Source organism: Sphaerodactylus townsendi, linkage group LG04, assembly GCF_021028975.2.
Source record: "Sphaerodactylus townsendi isolate TG3544 linkage group LG04, MPM_Stown_v2.3, whole genome shotgun sequence".
NCBI lineage: Eukaryota > Metazoa > Chordata > Lepidosauria > Squamata > Sphaerodactylidae > Sphaerodactylus > Sphaerodactylus townsendi.
Window position 1 is genome coordinate 72,154,225 of NC_059428.1, and position 16,124 is coordinate 72,170,348.

Consider the following 16,124-nt stretch of genomic DNA (forward strand, 5'->3'; position numbering starts at 1 on the left):
ACCAAACGGCCGGACAAGAGGCGCGTTAAAACAGAAGAATTTTGGATGTGTTTGGTGTTCCCTGGCTCCTGTCTGCGCAGCCACGAAGATACACAGGGCCTTAGCATGGCTCTGGGGGATCGGCCGTACCTGCTTGCGGTGCTACGCATCGGGGCAGGTAACAACACAAAAAAATGTGCCTCCATGTGGAGGTGTGTGCCCCGGCCAATGAACCTGCTGTCCATGGGACAGCCAGTTATGCGAACGGGCCAGGGTGAAGATGGGCTCATGTAACCCACCTTTCATTCACGTTTATTGGCTTGTGTGGAAAGGGCCCAAGACATCATGTTTCACACTCATAAGATCTTAAAGTCCCTTTCAATGGCATCACTGTGCATAATACAAAATATGTTAAGTATTTATCTTTGTGATTTATACATGACACTGACTTATTATAGGGTACTGCTTTCTTACCCATGACTTCTAATTTCACTGGATACTTTTAGTATTTATATTTTAACATTTTATATTCCACAGTTTAAGGTAATCACTAATTAGGATGCCTGTATTTGCTATAATTTCCCCTATCCATATAAGAAGATATAATATTCACTTTATACAGTTCCAGATCCTGTTTGTTAAAAATCACATTATCTTTTTAAAACATCCCTTTTCATTCACACATTTGTCCTAACATTATTCATACATATTGATCACTTCTCTACGGCATTATATGAATAAATGAAGTTCTACACATGCACCACAATTCCTAATCTCAAAAAAGTCTTGGGTAAATTCTCTGATCTTTCTAGCTTACCTTCTGGCCCTCAGAATCAATGAGGTTTAATGATCCTTGCATTAAACCTCCAACAGCGTTGGAATGATCTGGGAGAATACAATGCTGGCTCCCTTCTCCAACCAGCAGGCGGAAATCTTCAGTGGATATCCCATTTCCCCCATCACCACTGGCGATCTAGAAAAATCCCATTTGTGTCCCTGATCAGCCCAACCAAGTACTAGTAAGAGTTCAGAATTTACCCACCCGAACAGCCCAAATCATTCCTCTTTTGTCATCACCTTTTGCTAATGTTATAGTTCATCAGGTTTTTCCAAATGCTATTCTAGGCTAGGCTCCTCTAGCAGAAGTTGCCAATTTCAGTCCTTTATCTTGATATCTAATGTAAACAATGATTTAAGATTTCTTCTTTATTTCACACTAAACTCTCTGGAGAAATCATGTTCCAGGACTATTAGTACTTGGAACAAAAATCAAGCAAAGTTTTTGTATAACATTAAAAAAATTGTGTTAAAGGAAGAAAAATTTCAATTTAAGACATCTTCAATATAGCAATATTTCGGAGGTTTAAAATGATATGGCATTGATCTAATGGAAAAGAGTATGCAGTAGCTAATTTTCAGACCCAAATTTTCATTCTTCTAACTAGGTGAAATCTTTATCCATATTTTCTTACAAAAAGGAATACAAGGGCAAACATAATTTTTCCACTCCCAGTAGCAACATTTTCACAAAGTTTTATCTGATATTAATATTTCATTAAGATAACCTACCATCTCTCAAAACCTACTGTACCAAAGCTGACTTGTTTAAATGTTAACTTACACTTAATCTAAAACAAGCATCAAGAGACAACTTTTTAACAGATTAGTAAGCATTCAAACCAGTAAATAAAATTGCACTAGCTTACTTACCTTTAATGATTCCTGGAATGAGGAAGCCTGGTATTGTGCATATTTAGCAATAGTCGTTTGAGATTTACTACTTTCACAACGCCATATTTTCTTTGTTCCAGTAGGGTCCCAGTTTTCATCTGATGGTTGCAACAACTGTGTCCTTACTTCTACTAAATGTTCATTATTAGCTTCTACCAATGTTTTAGTTGAGAAAAGTCCCAGATCTGGAAAACAGAAGTATACTTAACAATAAGTCTCTCGAGTTCAGTTTATAAATTACATATTTTTGTTATGTTAGAAATTCTGAGTACACATGTAGGATTCCTACAACATATATAGCAACTGTATCCAGGCACAGGCCAGACACATGTCTGTTTAGCTTCAGCAAGGTTACTGCATCATGTACCATTCAACCATGACCTTGGATGCAATATACAGCAAACATTAATGTATAAGCAACCTAAAGGTATAGAAGTACCAGTTTTAGCTTTAGGACCTATGCATAAAAATATCACACAGTCACATAAATTATTCTCAGATGAAACAGAAGTTGCTATAACTTGTCTATACAAGTTTAGGCTTCCAAGTATATTGTTTTTGGAAACCCAAGAAATATCTGATAATATCTTTTTACAAAATCGATCAGCTAACTTCTTAAAATCCCAGCATAGTCTGTTCTCTATAGACATCAAGAGAAAAGCAAAGAAAAAACTCTGAGCTGTGAAAGTGCACTTGCACAATTATAATATTAGAAGGCTGAGAAGGGCAGTTTTATTGTTTTTGTTGAACATCAGAATTATTCTGGAAATATTGGAATAATAGTCCCCAAACTGCCCTTTCTGACTTTCCCATACAAAATTATAATTTTGCAAAAGCTTCCTCCCCTCCACAGGAAGCAGGAGGGAAGAGGGTGGGTCCCTGGCTTGCAGGCCCTTGAAACTTTAAAGGTTCATTATTTTCAATGTGGCCTTTTAAACTTTAAAGGGGCATTATATTCAACGGATGAGATGTCAGCTAACCCAATTGTGGGCTCCCTTCCTCACAGCAGGAGCAGCAAGGGAAAAATAAGACTATGCCTTGGTCTGAACTCTAGAGGGCCAAATCCTCCCATTGAAAACAATGACCTTTTAAAGTTTAAAGGGCAGATATGCTGCTGAACAGCTGGGGGACTCTTTACATAACGGGAACTGGAAAAGCTTTTTATGGTATTAGGTACAACTGATCTAAACCATGAAGTATTAGACAATGCTTCAAGATGGCAAAATCCAGTTCCATAATCTCAATCAGAATTATTTTATAATCAAACTTGTAAATAGACAGTGCTGGAGATAAGATACTGTGGAGTGGCTGGAATTAGAAGAATTAAGGGAGAGCCTACAATATGAAAATACACACAGAGAACAATTGAACTGCTAGCACTTCTAGATGTTTCTTCTAAAGAAAATATCAACTTTGAATATTTAATCAAACTTACCTAGTTTAAGAGCTCCAGCAAGGCCACGTATTACAGTAACAGGATTGTTGGGATTTGTACAAAACTGGTGTAAAGGTGGGAAAAAAGCATCACGCTTATTTTCCAACTACAAAAGCGAAACGGGATATAAGAAATATGGTAAATTTAAACTTTTCAGCCCCATCACGAACATTACAATCTAAATATGACTGATACTTTTCAAGTCATAGTACCATAAATTATTACATTATTACATCAACAAATTTGTACAGATACCCAGTGCCGAAGATAATTCTAGATTCTGTTTAGATGTCTACTGTTTGAATCCACGAATGCTTGTAACCATTACATTAAGCAGTCTCTTAATTGATTTTGATCCTCACTTTTGTATTTATTGGATGTTTTAATTCTACTTTCCATTTTAAATTATTCAGTCTATTAATTATTATTAAACTGATGTATTGCATCAAAAGTACTACAATCAAACTAATTAATTCACATAAAAGAAAAAAACACTCTCATTTTTGGGAGGAACACTGAAAACTGCTCCATTCAGCTCATTTTTTAAGCAAAACAATTTAGAGAGCAAAAAATTACAGAAACCATAAAATAACTGTACAGTCATTCAAGATGTACATTCTCTGAATATGGATTTTTAAAGCACTGTAGAAATAAGTACATTTTGAAAGTTTAAGATATAGTTGTGGGGCAATTTTCACATTCAAATGACCATGCAGTCACAGAAGACAGCAAGTACATAACTGATAACCATAAAATATTAATACACACTTTCTTCAGTGTGACAATCCTGTATTCCCATGGAGCTTCTGAAAAAAGAACTACAATCCACTGAGGATAATGTTACCTAGAAAAAATCCTTTTGCAAAGCTACTTTGTAAAAGAAAAAATGTTAGACGCCTACTAAATCATATACACCAAAAGGGGATCTCTGGATCATAGCCAGAATTTATTTTCAGAAAAATATAATATGTAAAACGTTACTTTTCCCCAAAAGGAACCTGTTTGTTCACTGTAACCATGCAGTTGGACACTTACATAAATACTAGGTGTAGGTGGATTTAGTTTGTCCTTTGGCAGGGGAGGATGTGGAGGTGGTGGTGGTCTTGGTGGAGGACATTTATCCAGTAAAATGCTACTGTTAGATAGGCCATTTTTACCGAGATTCCTAAAAATAAGCAAGAGTATACAAATTTCAGTGAACAAGTCTACCACCATGCATTTCTGTGAATAAGAGACGTTCAAGAAAACTGATTATCCAATACAGAAAAGTCACAGTATATTGGACTCAAATCTGCCATTTAACAGAGCTTTACTTAAATGATTTTTGAATTTTTCTCTATATGGAAAATGAACTAAAATATTATTAAAGCAGCGTATTTACCGTTCATAAAAACCAAGTAAGAGAAGGTAACAGCGTTGATTTACTTTACTTTACTCTCCAACATCACATGAAGGAAGCAGCCTCTAGAAGTACAAGGGGAGGGAGGGGCTACCTTGTTTGACACTATACGATTGCAGCTTGCCTTGTGATGGCTTGGCTGGGTCTGCATCTTACTGTAAGCTATGGCACCAACAAAAGGCACTCAGTGAAAGCTTCAGTGCCAGCTTCAGAAGGAGATCAGTAGTGGCAAGCCAGCTGGGTGGTCAGCCTCCCACTGCCTTCCTCCCAGTGACTTTTACTTGTGTGAACAGACATACTGCCCCCTAGACCTACAAACTTAACTTCTGCAAATATCAATAATGACTATCAGAATTTTCAAAGCAAAGTTTTCAAGGCAGTGTCAGGTAATGCAACCTGTACTGTATCTCAGTAAGGAGTTCCAGAATATTCCTGGTTTTAATGGTGAAGATGACTGAGGCAAAGACTGATAGAAAGTTGGTGAATATTCTCTCTTATATTAAACTTCTTAGAAACTGACCATTAGAGCGCATTTTTAAATTCAGGTGCAGGTAGAAGAGTTAGTATTTAGTCACAGAGCTGAAAGTACTAGCAACATTGTTTTTATATTCTTTTTATATTCCTGCAAAATCTGTCCAAAGGATATGATTGCTTGGCAAATGGAAGCTGCACTTTCCCAGTCACCTGCTCACTAGAGGCAAGTAACAATTATTTTCAGGAGAACAAACAGCAACACTAACTCATCTCCTTTTATCACTTTATTTTCTTATATGGCATACAATCAAAAAATAGAACATGATCCTGTATTATATGAAATGCATGTTCTCTTCTTTCTTCCTTAGTCTTACATTCCAAAACCAGAGGGCTCTGGTGGCTGGGGACAGTGTCACTGACACGCCACCTTCAGAGGGTTTTCAGGGGGTGGGTGAAGGCAACGAAAACTGGAAATCCCCTGGCCGCCTGAAAGCCTTCCATAGGGCAAAATGGACTTATGCCACCCAAAATCTGAGGCCTGAGCCAAGAGCATTCCTGGCTCGAAAGCCTGGTAGAAGCCAACTAAAGTCAGTTCCAGCCCCAAGAATGACCCTAGCCCACTCCCAGTTACTCCAGCTCAACTCTGTGGGGTGCAGGCTGTACTGGGTTGGGGCCCCCAGCCCTTCCCACCAGGGTAAGTGCCAGTTATGCAGGCAGGGCGGGCGGGCAAATGTGCCAGTGCAGCCCTCCCATCAGGATTGGGCTGTTAAAGGTGCAAAAGAATAAATATATACAATGGTACCCAATGATACAATGATTAAAAGAAGAGTGGGTGTGGTCCCTCTTCTTAAGTCTTAGACACATAGATGAACACATAGTTTTAATTAAAACATTTCAAAATATGATAGTTGGGTCACAGTATATCAGCACTAAAGTATCAGAAGTTAGATGCTAATATATACTGTTTAAACATACTCATGGATGTCTGAACAAGCCAAATAACTATTACTATATCATTACTATGTGTAAAGCTCTTCATTCATGTATCATCACTCTGAGGAAGTGGTTTTCTCATGTGCTAGGATAGCACTGGATCACAACTAATTGCAGTGTAGGGACCGTGTAGAGCATGGTATCCCCTACATGGTGCTCATGGGTGCCATGGTGTCCACCAGTACCTTTCCTGGCACCTGTCCAATTTTTCAGAAAGTGATAGGGGCCATTGTAAGGCAGGGCTAGTTATTTGCTGTCCTCATTCAAATGAAAGCAGCAGCCCTGGACAATCAGGGGAGTGGTGAATACCTGAGCTTTTTTTAGTCAGTATGTGGCTCCATGCAACCTTCAAGCTTTTTTGTTCTGCTTTGCTTTCTCTCTTCCTTCACCTTTTGTGATTCTTTTCCAAAGTGAGAAGGAGGTACCACTTTTGGCTCCATCTCCTGTGGCACCGATTTGAGGTGGTGCTCATCACCTTCTCTCAGAATTCTTCAGGCTCAAAAGGTTGGGAACCCTTTCTCTAGACATTGAACGAAGCTTTATAAGCAACAGAAACCACTCATAGAATAGAATAGAATAGAATCTTTATTGGCCAAGTGTGATTGGACACACAAGGAATTTGTCTCCGGTGCATATGCTCTCAGTGTACATAAAAGAAAAATACATTTGTCAAGAATCATAAGGTACAGCACTTAATCATAAGGTACAGCACTTAATGATTGTCATATAGGTCTAGTAAGCAATCAGGAAACAATCAGTAGTAACGAAACCATAAAATGTAAAATCATAAAATAAAATGAAATGAAATGTAATAAAATGTCAGCACAGGCTATAGTCATACAGTCATAAGTGGGAGGAGATGGGTAATAGGAATGATGAAAAAAGTAGTGCAGTAATTATATAATAAGTATATAATAAATAGTTTAACATTATCGAGGGAATTATTTGTTTAACAGAGTGATGGCATTCGGGAAAAAACTGTTCTTATGTCTAGTTGTCTTGGTGTGCAGTGCTCTGTAGCGACGTTTAGAGGGTAAGAGTTGAAACAGTTTATGTCCAGGATGCGAGGGGTCAGTAAATATTTTCACAGCCCTTTTTTTTGACCCGTGCAGTATACAGGTCCTCAATGGAAGGCAGGTTAGCAGCAATTGTTTTTTCTGCAGTTCTGATTATTCTCTGAAGTCTGTGTCGATCTTGTTGGGTTGCAGAACCAAACCACACAGTTATAGAGGTGCAGATGACAGACTCAATGATTCCTCTGTAGAACTGTATCAGCAGCTCCTTGCGCACCTTGAGCTTCCTGAGTTGGCGCAGAAAGAACATTCTTTGTTGTGCTTTTTTGATGACATTTTTGATATTAGGTGACCATTTTAGGTCATGAGATATGATGGAGCCTAGAAATTTAAAGGTCTCTACTGTTGATACTGTGTTGTCTAGTATTGTGAGAGGAGGTAGGATGGGAGGGTTTCTCCTGAAATCTACCACCATTTCTACGGTTTTAAGTGTGTTCAGTTCTAGATTGTTCCAGTGGCACCACGAGGCTAGTTGTTCAACCTCCCGTCTGTATGCGGTTTCATCGTTGTCTCGAATGAGACCAATCACTGTTGTATCATCTGCAAATTTCAGTATTTTAACAGATGGATCGTTTGAGATGCAGTCATTGGTATACAGAGAGAAGTGGTGAAAGTACACAGCCTTGGGGGGCCCCTGTGCTCATTTTACAGGTGTCTGATGTAATTTTTCCTAGCTTCACCTGCTGTTTCCTATCTGTTAGGAAGCTTGTGATCCACTTACAAATATGCTCAGGTACTGCTAGCTGATTTAGTTTGGTTAGAAGAATGTCCGGTCTGATAGTATTGAATGCTGAACTAAAGTCAACAAAGAGGACCCTTGCATAGGTCTTTGGCGATTCAAGATGCTGTAGGATATAGTGCAAAGCCATATTAACAGCATCGTCTGTCGATCTGTTTGCTCGGTATGCAAATTGCAAGGGGTCCAACAGTGGATCCGTGATGGTTTTCAAATGGTACATCACTAGCCTTTCAAAAGTTTTCATAACTACATCTGTTACCTTATTCCATGTCTCCCTAATCAAATTGTTCAGCAAACTTTCAATGATTTCATAGGCTTGGAATCTATGAAGTGGAAGTGCAAATGTTTTCAGGAAACAGTTCCTTCCTGCCCTTCTTCCTTTAATACCCCCAAATCTCACAAAAAAACTGCAACTGGACGTTCCAATAACAAAAAGTCATATGGCCGGGGGTGGGGGTGGGGAAGAGTATGGATAAAGAATGGATCATTGGATACTCATTGTGAAGGGTCCTTCTCCTGACAGGATAGGAAGACATCTTGGTGTGTGTAGGGGTATTTCTTGTCCCATTTGTTGGGAGGCAGGAACTATTTTTTCATCATTTCCTGTCTGCTGCACACGACTCCCTTTTGCCTCAGTAATCGACTGACACAGTCATTCCTAAGGACGTACATTCCCCAATACAACAACAAACAACAATAAACAACCTGTAACATATAACAGAAGGAACTCCAACTGACAAAGGAGAATTAATTGATAACTGTGTAATTAGAGCACACCTGGAAAATATGCAAACTGAGAGTGGCCAAGATGTTCTCCTATCCTGTCAAGAGAAGGACGGTTCATGGTTAGTATCCAATGGTCCGTTCTCCTGGAGGTGGAGGACATCTTGGTAGGGACCTCCCCGAGCAGTGTCCCCCAATTAGGGTGGGTCATGCATGATCTTCCAGGATGTGCTACAAGATTCTTTTACCAAAAGCTGTTTCAGCGGCTGCCCAGGACTGCAGTTTATAATGTTTATAATGAACGAAGACGGTGAGGACCAAACTGCCGCCTTACATATTTCGTCCACTGATGCATTGTTTCTGAGAGCCGCATTGGTAGAGGCACTTCCTATGGAGTGAGCTGTGATCCTGGCCGGGATCGGTAAATTATTTGCTTTATGTGCCTCAATAACACAACTCTTACGAGTGGAACTGTAGAGGCTGTAGACAATTGACGTCCCATGTTTGGAGGCTGCAGACAATTGATGTATCATGTTTGGTGCTGAGATGTTGATGAACAGGCTTTCTGATTTTCTAATGATCTCTGTTCATATAATAAAAGTCTTAAGGGCCCGACAAACGTCCAGATTATGCCAAGCCCGTTCTCTGGGATGTGAAGGTTGGGGACGGAAGGTCAGAAGGACAATTTCCTGTCGAAGATGTAATAAGAAGCTCACTTTAGGTTTAAACGAGGGGTTTTTCTGGAGGACCACTCTGTCCTTGTGAAAAATACATAAGTTGGAATTTATTAAAAGAGCCCTTAGTTTTGAAACTCTTCTAGCTGAGGTGATTGCTACTAGAAAGAGCACTTTCAACCTTAGCCAGCACAAGAAAATAGTTTGGATAGGCTCAAAGGGAGGTCTCATGAGAGATGAAAGTACCGAGTCTCCACGTTGGGAATCTGTGCACCTGTGGAGGTTGTATCTGATGAGCTCCCCTGAGGAATCGGACAATGCCAGGATGCCTAGTAGCCAGTACACCACAGAATGTTGGCCAAACCATAGCTAGTGCAGCAATTCGATGCCTTAAGGTCATGCTCCGCAGACTGGATTTGAATCCGTCTTGTAAGAAATTGAGAATCAAAGGAATGTTGGGGGACAGTGGACTGACCTTCCATGTGCTCCACCAGACAGAGGCGTTCCAGGATGAATTGTAAATCCAAACCGTATCCAGCCTACAAGATGCCAATAGTGTTGAAGTCACCCTGTCAGAGTACTTTTGTTCTTTCCAGTTACATGCAGTCGAGCGTAACCAATGTGGGTCAGGGTGCCGCAGGGGACCATGGTATAATAGATCTGGTATTTGAGGAAGATGGTAAGGTGGATCTATGGCCAGTTCTTGGATCACCAAAAACCAGGGTCATCTTGGCCAAAACGGAGCCACTAGAATGACGTGAGCATTCTCTGCCATGACCTTCCTCAACAGTTTGGGTATTGTTGGGGTGGGAGGAAAGGTGTAGAGTAGTCCTTTAGGCCAGGTTGCTGTGAGAGCATCAATCGCTGACGCTTTCGGATTGTGAAATCTTGACATGAACTTCTTGACTTTTGCATTTTGTGCTGTCGCAAACAAATCCATCACTGTTTCCCCAACTCGGTCGGTTATGGAGAGGAACATTTCCCTGTTGAGGGTCCACTCTGCTTTCCAACCAATCTGCTGTTTCATTTTAAATTCCATTGATATGTTCTGTTTCCAGGGATAGAAGATATTTCTCTGCCCATGAGATAATTCTGACTGCTTCTCAATGTAACTGAGAAGATCTGGAGCCTCCCTGATGATTGATGTATATTTTCACTGAGATGTTGTCAGTATGTATTAGAATATATTTGTTCCTGATTAGAGGAAGAAAATGTTGAAGGGCTAGAAGTATGGTGAGTTTCCAACACGTTGATCAGTAGTTGAGCCTCGAGGACCATTTGCCTTGAACAAAGTGTTTTCCTAGCGTAGACCCCAACCTTGGAGGTTGGCGTCTGTAAAGATGTGTAGATGATCAATAACCAGGTAGGTCTTCCCCTGACTCAGGATGGAGTGAATTGTCCACCAGCAAAGGCTGGACTTTATCTCGATCAGTAGATACAATGTTCAATCCTTTTTTTTTGGATGATGCTGAGTTGATACGGTCTGAGGAATCTTTGTAGTGGTCTCGCATGCAGGCATCCCCATTGGATCATATTGATGGTTGATATGAGTAGATCCAAGAGACTGGCTACCTGAAACAGTGCTGTCAGTCGTTGACGAAGGATGGCTGATGTGACTCGTTGAATCTTGAGAATCTTGTTCCTTGTGGAGTCGATAATGCATGTTCCTTGTGGAGTCGATAATGGCTCCAGATGTTCCATCCATCTCTTTGGAACGAGGGAACTCTTCTCCCTGTTTATCTGAAAGCTGTGGCTCTCTAGGAACTGAATGACTTGAGCGAGGTCGCACACCAATTGATCCTTGGACTGGGATTGAATCAGAATGTTGTCGAGATACAGATGAACATGTATCACTCTCTTCTGAAGAAGAATGATCAGTGCCAGCAGAACCTTGGAAAACATCCGAGGGGCTGTTGCCAACCTGAAGGGGAGAGCTCTGAATTGATAGTGCTCGTTCTGTACAGCCAACCTGGAGAAACTTCCTATGAGAAGGGTGGATGGGCAGATGCAGGTAAGCTTCGGTCAGATCCAGGGAAGTTAAAAAAACTCCCATTCTCAGTCTCGGTGATCATGCGGAGTGTCTCGATTCTTAACCTGCGGACTCTTATGAACTTGTTGACACATTGTAGGTTCAAAATTGCCCTCCAGTTCCCATTCTTTTGGGGGACCATAAAAAAGTGGGAGTAGACTCCTGAATATTTCTGTGATTAGGGGACATGGTTGCCAGTTAGATCGTTTTCCATCCTTAGGTGTTCTTGTGAGGGTCCTGTGAGATCTGAAAGAAGGTCTGGATAAAGACTGAGATGAGTCCATCATAATGAATTTGGGTAAAGATTTCCTTTTATCCTTGGTTTTCACCAACATCTGATTGAGGTCCCTGCCAAATAGTCTTTCCCCATGGAAGGAGTAGCTAGTGACAACTACCCTAGCGTGGGGGTCTGCTTGCCAGGCCCTCAGCCAAGTGTTCTGTTGGGCTACCATGGCTGAGGCCATGGAGCACACGGAGAATGACATAGTATCAAATGTTGCATCAGCAAGGAAGGAAGTGGTCATCAAGACTCTTTCCAACCCCACTCTGAGGTTGTGTTCCTCTAGGGATAGCATATCTATAATGCGTTTGATCTAAACAATATTGGCCCGAGCCACAGATGATGAGAGAGCCAAGGCCTTGATTGTTACCGCCAGCCAATCGTGGGATCTACGAAGCGCCACCTTGGACCCTTTGTCCAAGGGGGTTTTTGGGCTACCCTCTCCATCTCTAGAGACCAATCCCCCTGATTGTAGTCCAGGGTCTACTAGGGGAACTCGGAGCATTTGGTTAAAATAGTCAGGTACCACATACAACCTTTTGGCCACTGCTGGTTGGGTTCAACCAGTCCTTTCTGATCCGCTTTTCAAAGCACTTTGGTATTGGGAAACAGGATGGAGAGTTGTCCTCAGAGGGAAAATAATTTCTGTTCCCTTTAGGAATGCCCTTAATGGGTTTACATGATCCAGAGGCAGAGGTTCCAGGAGGATCCTGAGCATCCTCTGGATCCTGGAGATCAAGTGCTGATATCGTCTTTGTAGTCAAAAATTTAAGTTTGAAGAAACATGAGACCTGCTCAGCTGAGTCAGCAGAGAATTCATCTGAGTCTGAAAACTTATCTGCCCCTTCATGTTCGTCTCCCTCACTCATTCGTTTTTCATCACTAACCCCCCCCCCCCCCCCGGGATGTCCTTTGCTTCTAGGAGAACTAGGTAGATCGTTTTCCCTTTCATCTTTGATCAGCAAAGGACTCACAATTTTTTTTAAAAAAAGTTGATGCAATAGTGATGCCTGCCCAGTTTTTCTCCTTCCACATCCTCACTGCATCTTCTGGTCAGTGTGGATATTTGTCCAACCAATCAAAGCCTCAGCTTTTTTTTTTTTTGAAGGATTCAAGTGGCAGGCAGGAAAGTACTGCATCTCCTGCTTGGCTTGCATTTCACAGACATATTTGTTAGTTAAAATATAAATAAAAATAAATTATTTTATAAGCATTTATAATGACCCTGCAAATACCTGATCTGAAAATTACATATTTGATTTTAAAATTGAACTTACTCAAATAATTTACTATTTACAAAGAAACTAATTTAAAGTTAGTCTATTGCATGTGGCTGCTACAGATGTTGCTATGTTAATATGACCCAAGTGTCAGAACAAGTGATTTTATGCTACTTGAAATAAATCTTCTTTTCAAACTTTGGAATTAATTAAGAACTAAAATAATTCCTTTCTTCCAGACTGGCTGAATTAAAATTGTTAACCAGAAAAATCAGAACATGACAAGAAAATTCCCACTATTAACATATTAGCAATTAATGAAGGATTATGGTTTGTATTTAATAGTTAAACAAGGACACCTGGTCAATGGATTAGTCAAACATCAAAGCATCTAAAACACTTTTTAAACGAACAAACATAACAAAAATTTTAAAAACCCAGTGTTTGAAGGATACAATGATCCATTCCCTTTTGCAAGTTTTACAAGCATGTTAGATCAGTTGAAGGACCCACCCTTACACAGCAAATTGCAGGCAACTATGCCATATGTAGTCAAATATTCAAGAATCAGTGATACGTTTAAATTCATACTATACTATAATGCAGTCAGCAACTTCAACTAAGATTATAGATAGCCAGCAACCATATCACTACAATAACTTTCCACTGAAAAATTACAGCAGATGAAACTTGTAGGAAAAGCTAGGTCATGTGGCTTGAAAGGTAAAGAAGGAAGCCACTTTACAAAAATGTAGGTAGCCTATTTCTAAATGAGATGCATGTGCAAGGGTAAGTGAGCCTACGACTTCTACAGGACAAGGGAGGAAGGGGCATTCACTCCTGCCATTTCTATCAGATGATCCCACAATGCAATCACCATCAAATTTACATTCTTGATTTTATGGACTATGTGATCATGGTTAAGAAAACAGGCAGTCAAATGACCCTTTAAATGGGCAATATTTTAATGGTGCCAAAAACCAGTGAAGGATCTTGATATTGTTAAAATATCTGCCCTGCTGACTTTGCCATGTCTAAAAATGCAGTTCAACTAAATTTCTGTATCAGGGAACATGACCCCCACAAAAGTAATTTGGATAATGCCACTTGTTAAGCAGCTGACATCGTCCTTCCTGTGCAGCAGATCACACTTCTGAAGAGCCAAGTAATTTTTAAGTTCAAGTGTGGGAGCTTCTGACAACACTACCAAGGATGAACCACTTTTATATATATAACCTTTCTGCATGGAGAAGAAGAGTATGGATTTATACCCCACCTTTCTCTCCTGTAAGGAGACTCAAGGTAGCCTACAAACTCCTTTCCCTTCCTCTTCCCACAACAGACACCTAGGGAGGCAGGTGGGGCTGAGAGAGTTCTGAAGAACTGTGTCTGGAATGTAGGAGTACGGAAACACATCTGGTTCACCAGATAAGCCTCAGACACTCAGGTGGGTTGGGACCTCGACTACAACTACTACATTCAACTGCCTAGAGAAAATTTACCATTATTTACAATTTCTTGTTATTAAGAGAATCAAGAATAAAGCATTTATAATATGGACAAGAGGTATTACATTGTAAATACAGTATTAGACAATCTGTATTTAAACACTCAACAGAGGGTTTTGATTTAGTAGCTGCTACTAAAAGAAAGACCCCAAAGTATATTAGTTCACTGTTCTTCAGTCATTTAAACAGGTAAAAGATGTTTACGTAAAACATACAGTTCCTAAAACAAACACTGAATGTGCAAGAATAAGAGAGCCATACATTTCAAGACTGTTCAGTTCTGATAATGTCTCTCAATAATCTTAGCAGAGTACGCAGAAGTCCAGAGAAAGCCACAGGTAAATATTATGCACTGGACCACTTTCCAAATGAGGACAGATTAAACAAATTAGGACTCTTGAAATGAGAGAATCACGACAGAGGAATAGAAAAAAGTTGGCTATTTTGCAACTTTTAGGACATGGTGAAATGATAAACTAAACCATATATTCTCCAGAGTACACATGCCTACATCTCAGAACTATAAAGCACTAGAAACCCTGTAATAGCTTTATACTTTATCTGCACTATTACCTTTTTTCTGCTATTTTATATGGTTTTTGTCCATTATAATATATATTATAATTTTCTAGGGAAGGGCAGCTGGTACTTATACTCTGTTCCACATTAAGATGACAGTAGATTGCATATGCCTCCCCCACAGAACAAAGTATGCCAGACCTTCTTTGTTGTAGAATGCTCAGCTGGGGTCACTGTGTCTACCTAGCCCTGCTCTCCCCATCTGTTTGAAAGTCTGAAAGTAAAATACATCTTCTATATATATATAAAAAGCTAACAGTGACTTTGTTAGTCATGCCCTAACGCCGAAACGGCTGGACGGATCGCACCCAAATTTTCACATGACATTCCTCCCTGTTGCGGGCAGGTAATCGGACCTTCAAATCACCAAAAATCCATACCTGAGCCAGGTAAAACGTCTTTTTCCTGGCGCACCAAGCAATGAAGCTGGCTCTGTTTAACTGTCACCCTTAGAATGTTCGGGCAGCATATCTGTGGCCTGAGGGGTTGGTGTGCCCTTAGAATGTTTGCTCAGATGGCCAGAGATGAGCATTGAAAACAGTAAACAGGTAATACTGTTAGCTAATACGAGGGGAAGTGATATACACTTTGCCATGTGAGACGTCAGGTGGGGTTCCCCCCTCCTCACACGCAGGTAACTTTCACTCTCTGTGCCTCACCCACTGCTACCACACAACATACATATTCTCATACACATCCGGCTCATCCTCACACACCTCACTCTGCCCTCCCTCCCATCCAACCACCACTTCCTCATCCATATTCGCCACAGCTCTCTTTTACTAAAAGCGAGCTGGAGTTTGCCTTTTTCTTCTAAGAAAATCCGCGGGGTGGGGGCGAACCAACATTACTGGCTCCGCTTCTTTTGTACGTGGCCCTTTAAGAACCCAGGGAGCTGGCCTTGAACTGAGCACCTCACCACCCTGCCTCTGCTTCCTGACTGGGATAGCCTCCTTGCCCCAGTTCTGCCTTACCCAAGCCAGGACTGTGCGTGCCAACCAGCCTCACGGACAGCGGGATTCGCACTCTGGACAGTTCCGCTGTGGAATGGAAAGGGTTACCTTATACTAAAAAAACAAGACACCACCATATAACAATGTGAATTGAAGAGGGAAAGAGGGATTCCATTTGACCACCCCAAAAGACTATGCTGGGGATCATTGGACCTGCATGATCTGTGTGAGTTGTGGACTGTGATGAGAAGGACAAATGCCACAGAAACGCTTGGCCAGGCCCTGCTAGTTTTGGAATAAATGCTTTTGTATCAAAGTACCATGTTCAATAATGC

The 16,124-nt window shown here is 40.6% G+C and overlaps 1 protein-coding gene across 9 annotated transcripts in view; it reads right to left on the bottom strand.

Moving 5' to 3' along the window:
* KDM6A (lysine demethylase 6A) overlaps nucleotides 1-16,124 on the bottom strand; it is a 164,161-nt gene that overhangs the window by 26,828 nt on the left and 121,209 nt on the right. For 5 of the 9 annotated variants that reach the window (XM_048493664.1, XM_048493662.1, XM_048493661.1 and 2 more), the window contains 4 exons: nucleotides 4,181-4,310; nucleotides 3,146-3,251; nucleotides 1,690-1,895; nucleotides 797-952 (listed from right to left, as the gene is read on the bottom strand). In XM_048493664.1, coding sequence (XP_048349621.1) covers nucleotides 797-952; nucleotides 1,690-1,895; nucleotides 3,146-3,251; nucleotides 4,181-4,310 — 598 coding nt within the window. The remainder of the gene's footprint in view (nucleotides 1-796; nucleotides 953-1,689; nucleotides 1,896-3,145; nucleotides 3,252-4,180; nucleotides 4,311-16,124) is intronic. The other 4 variants (XM_048493669.1, XM_048493668.1, XM_048493663.1 and 1 more) reach the window with 1 other exon arrangement.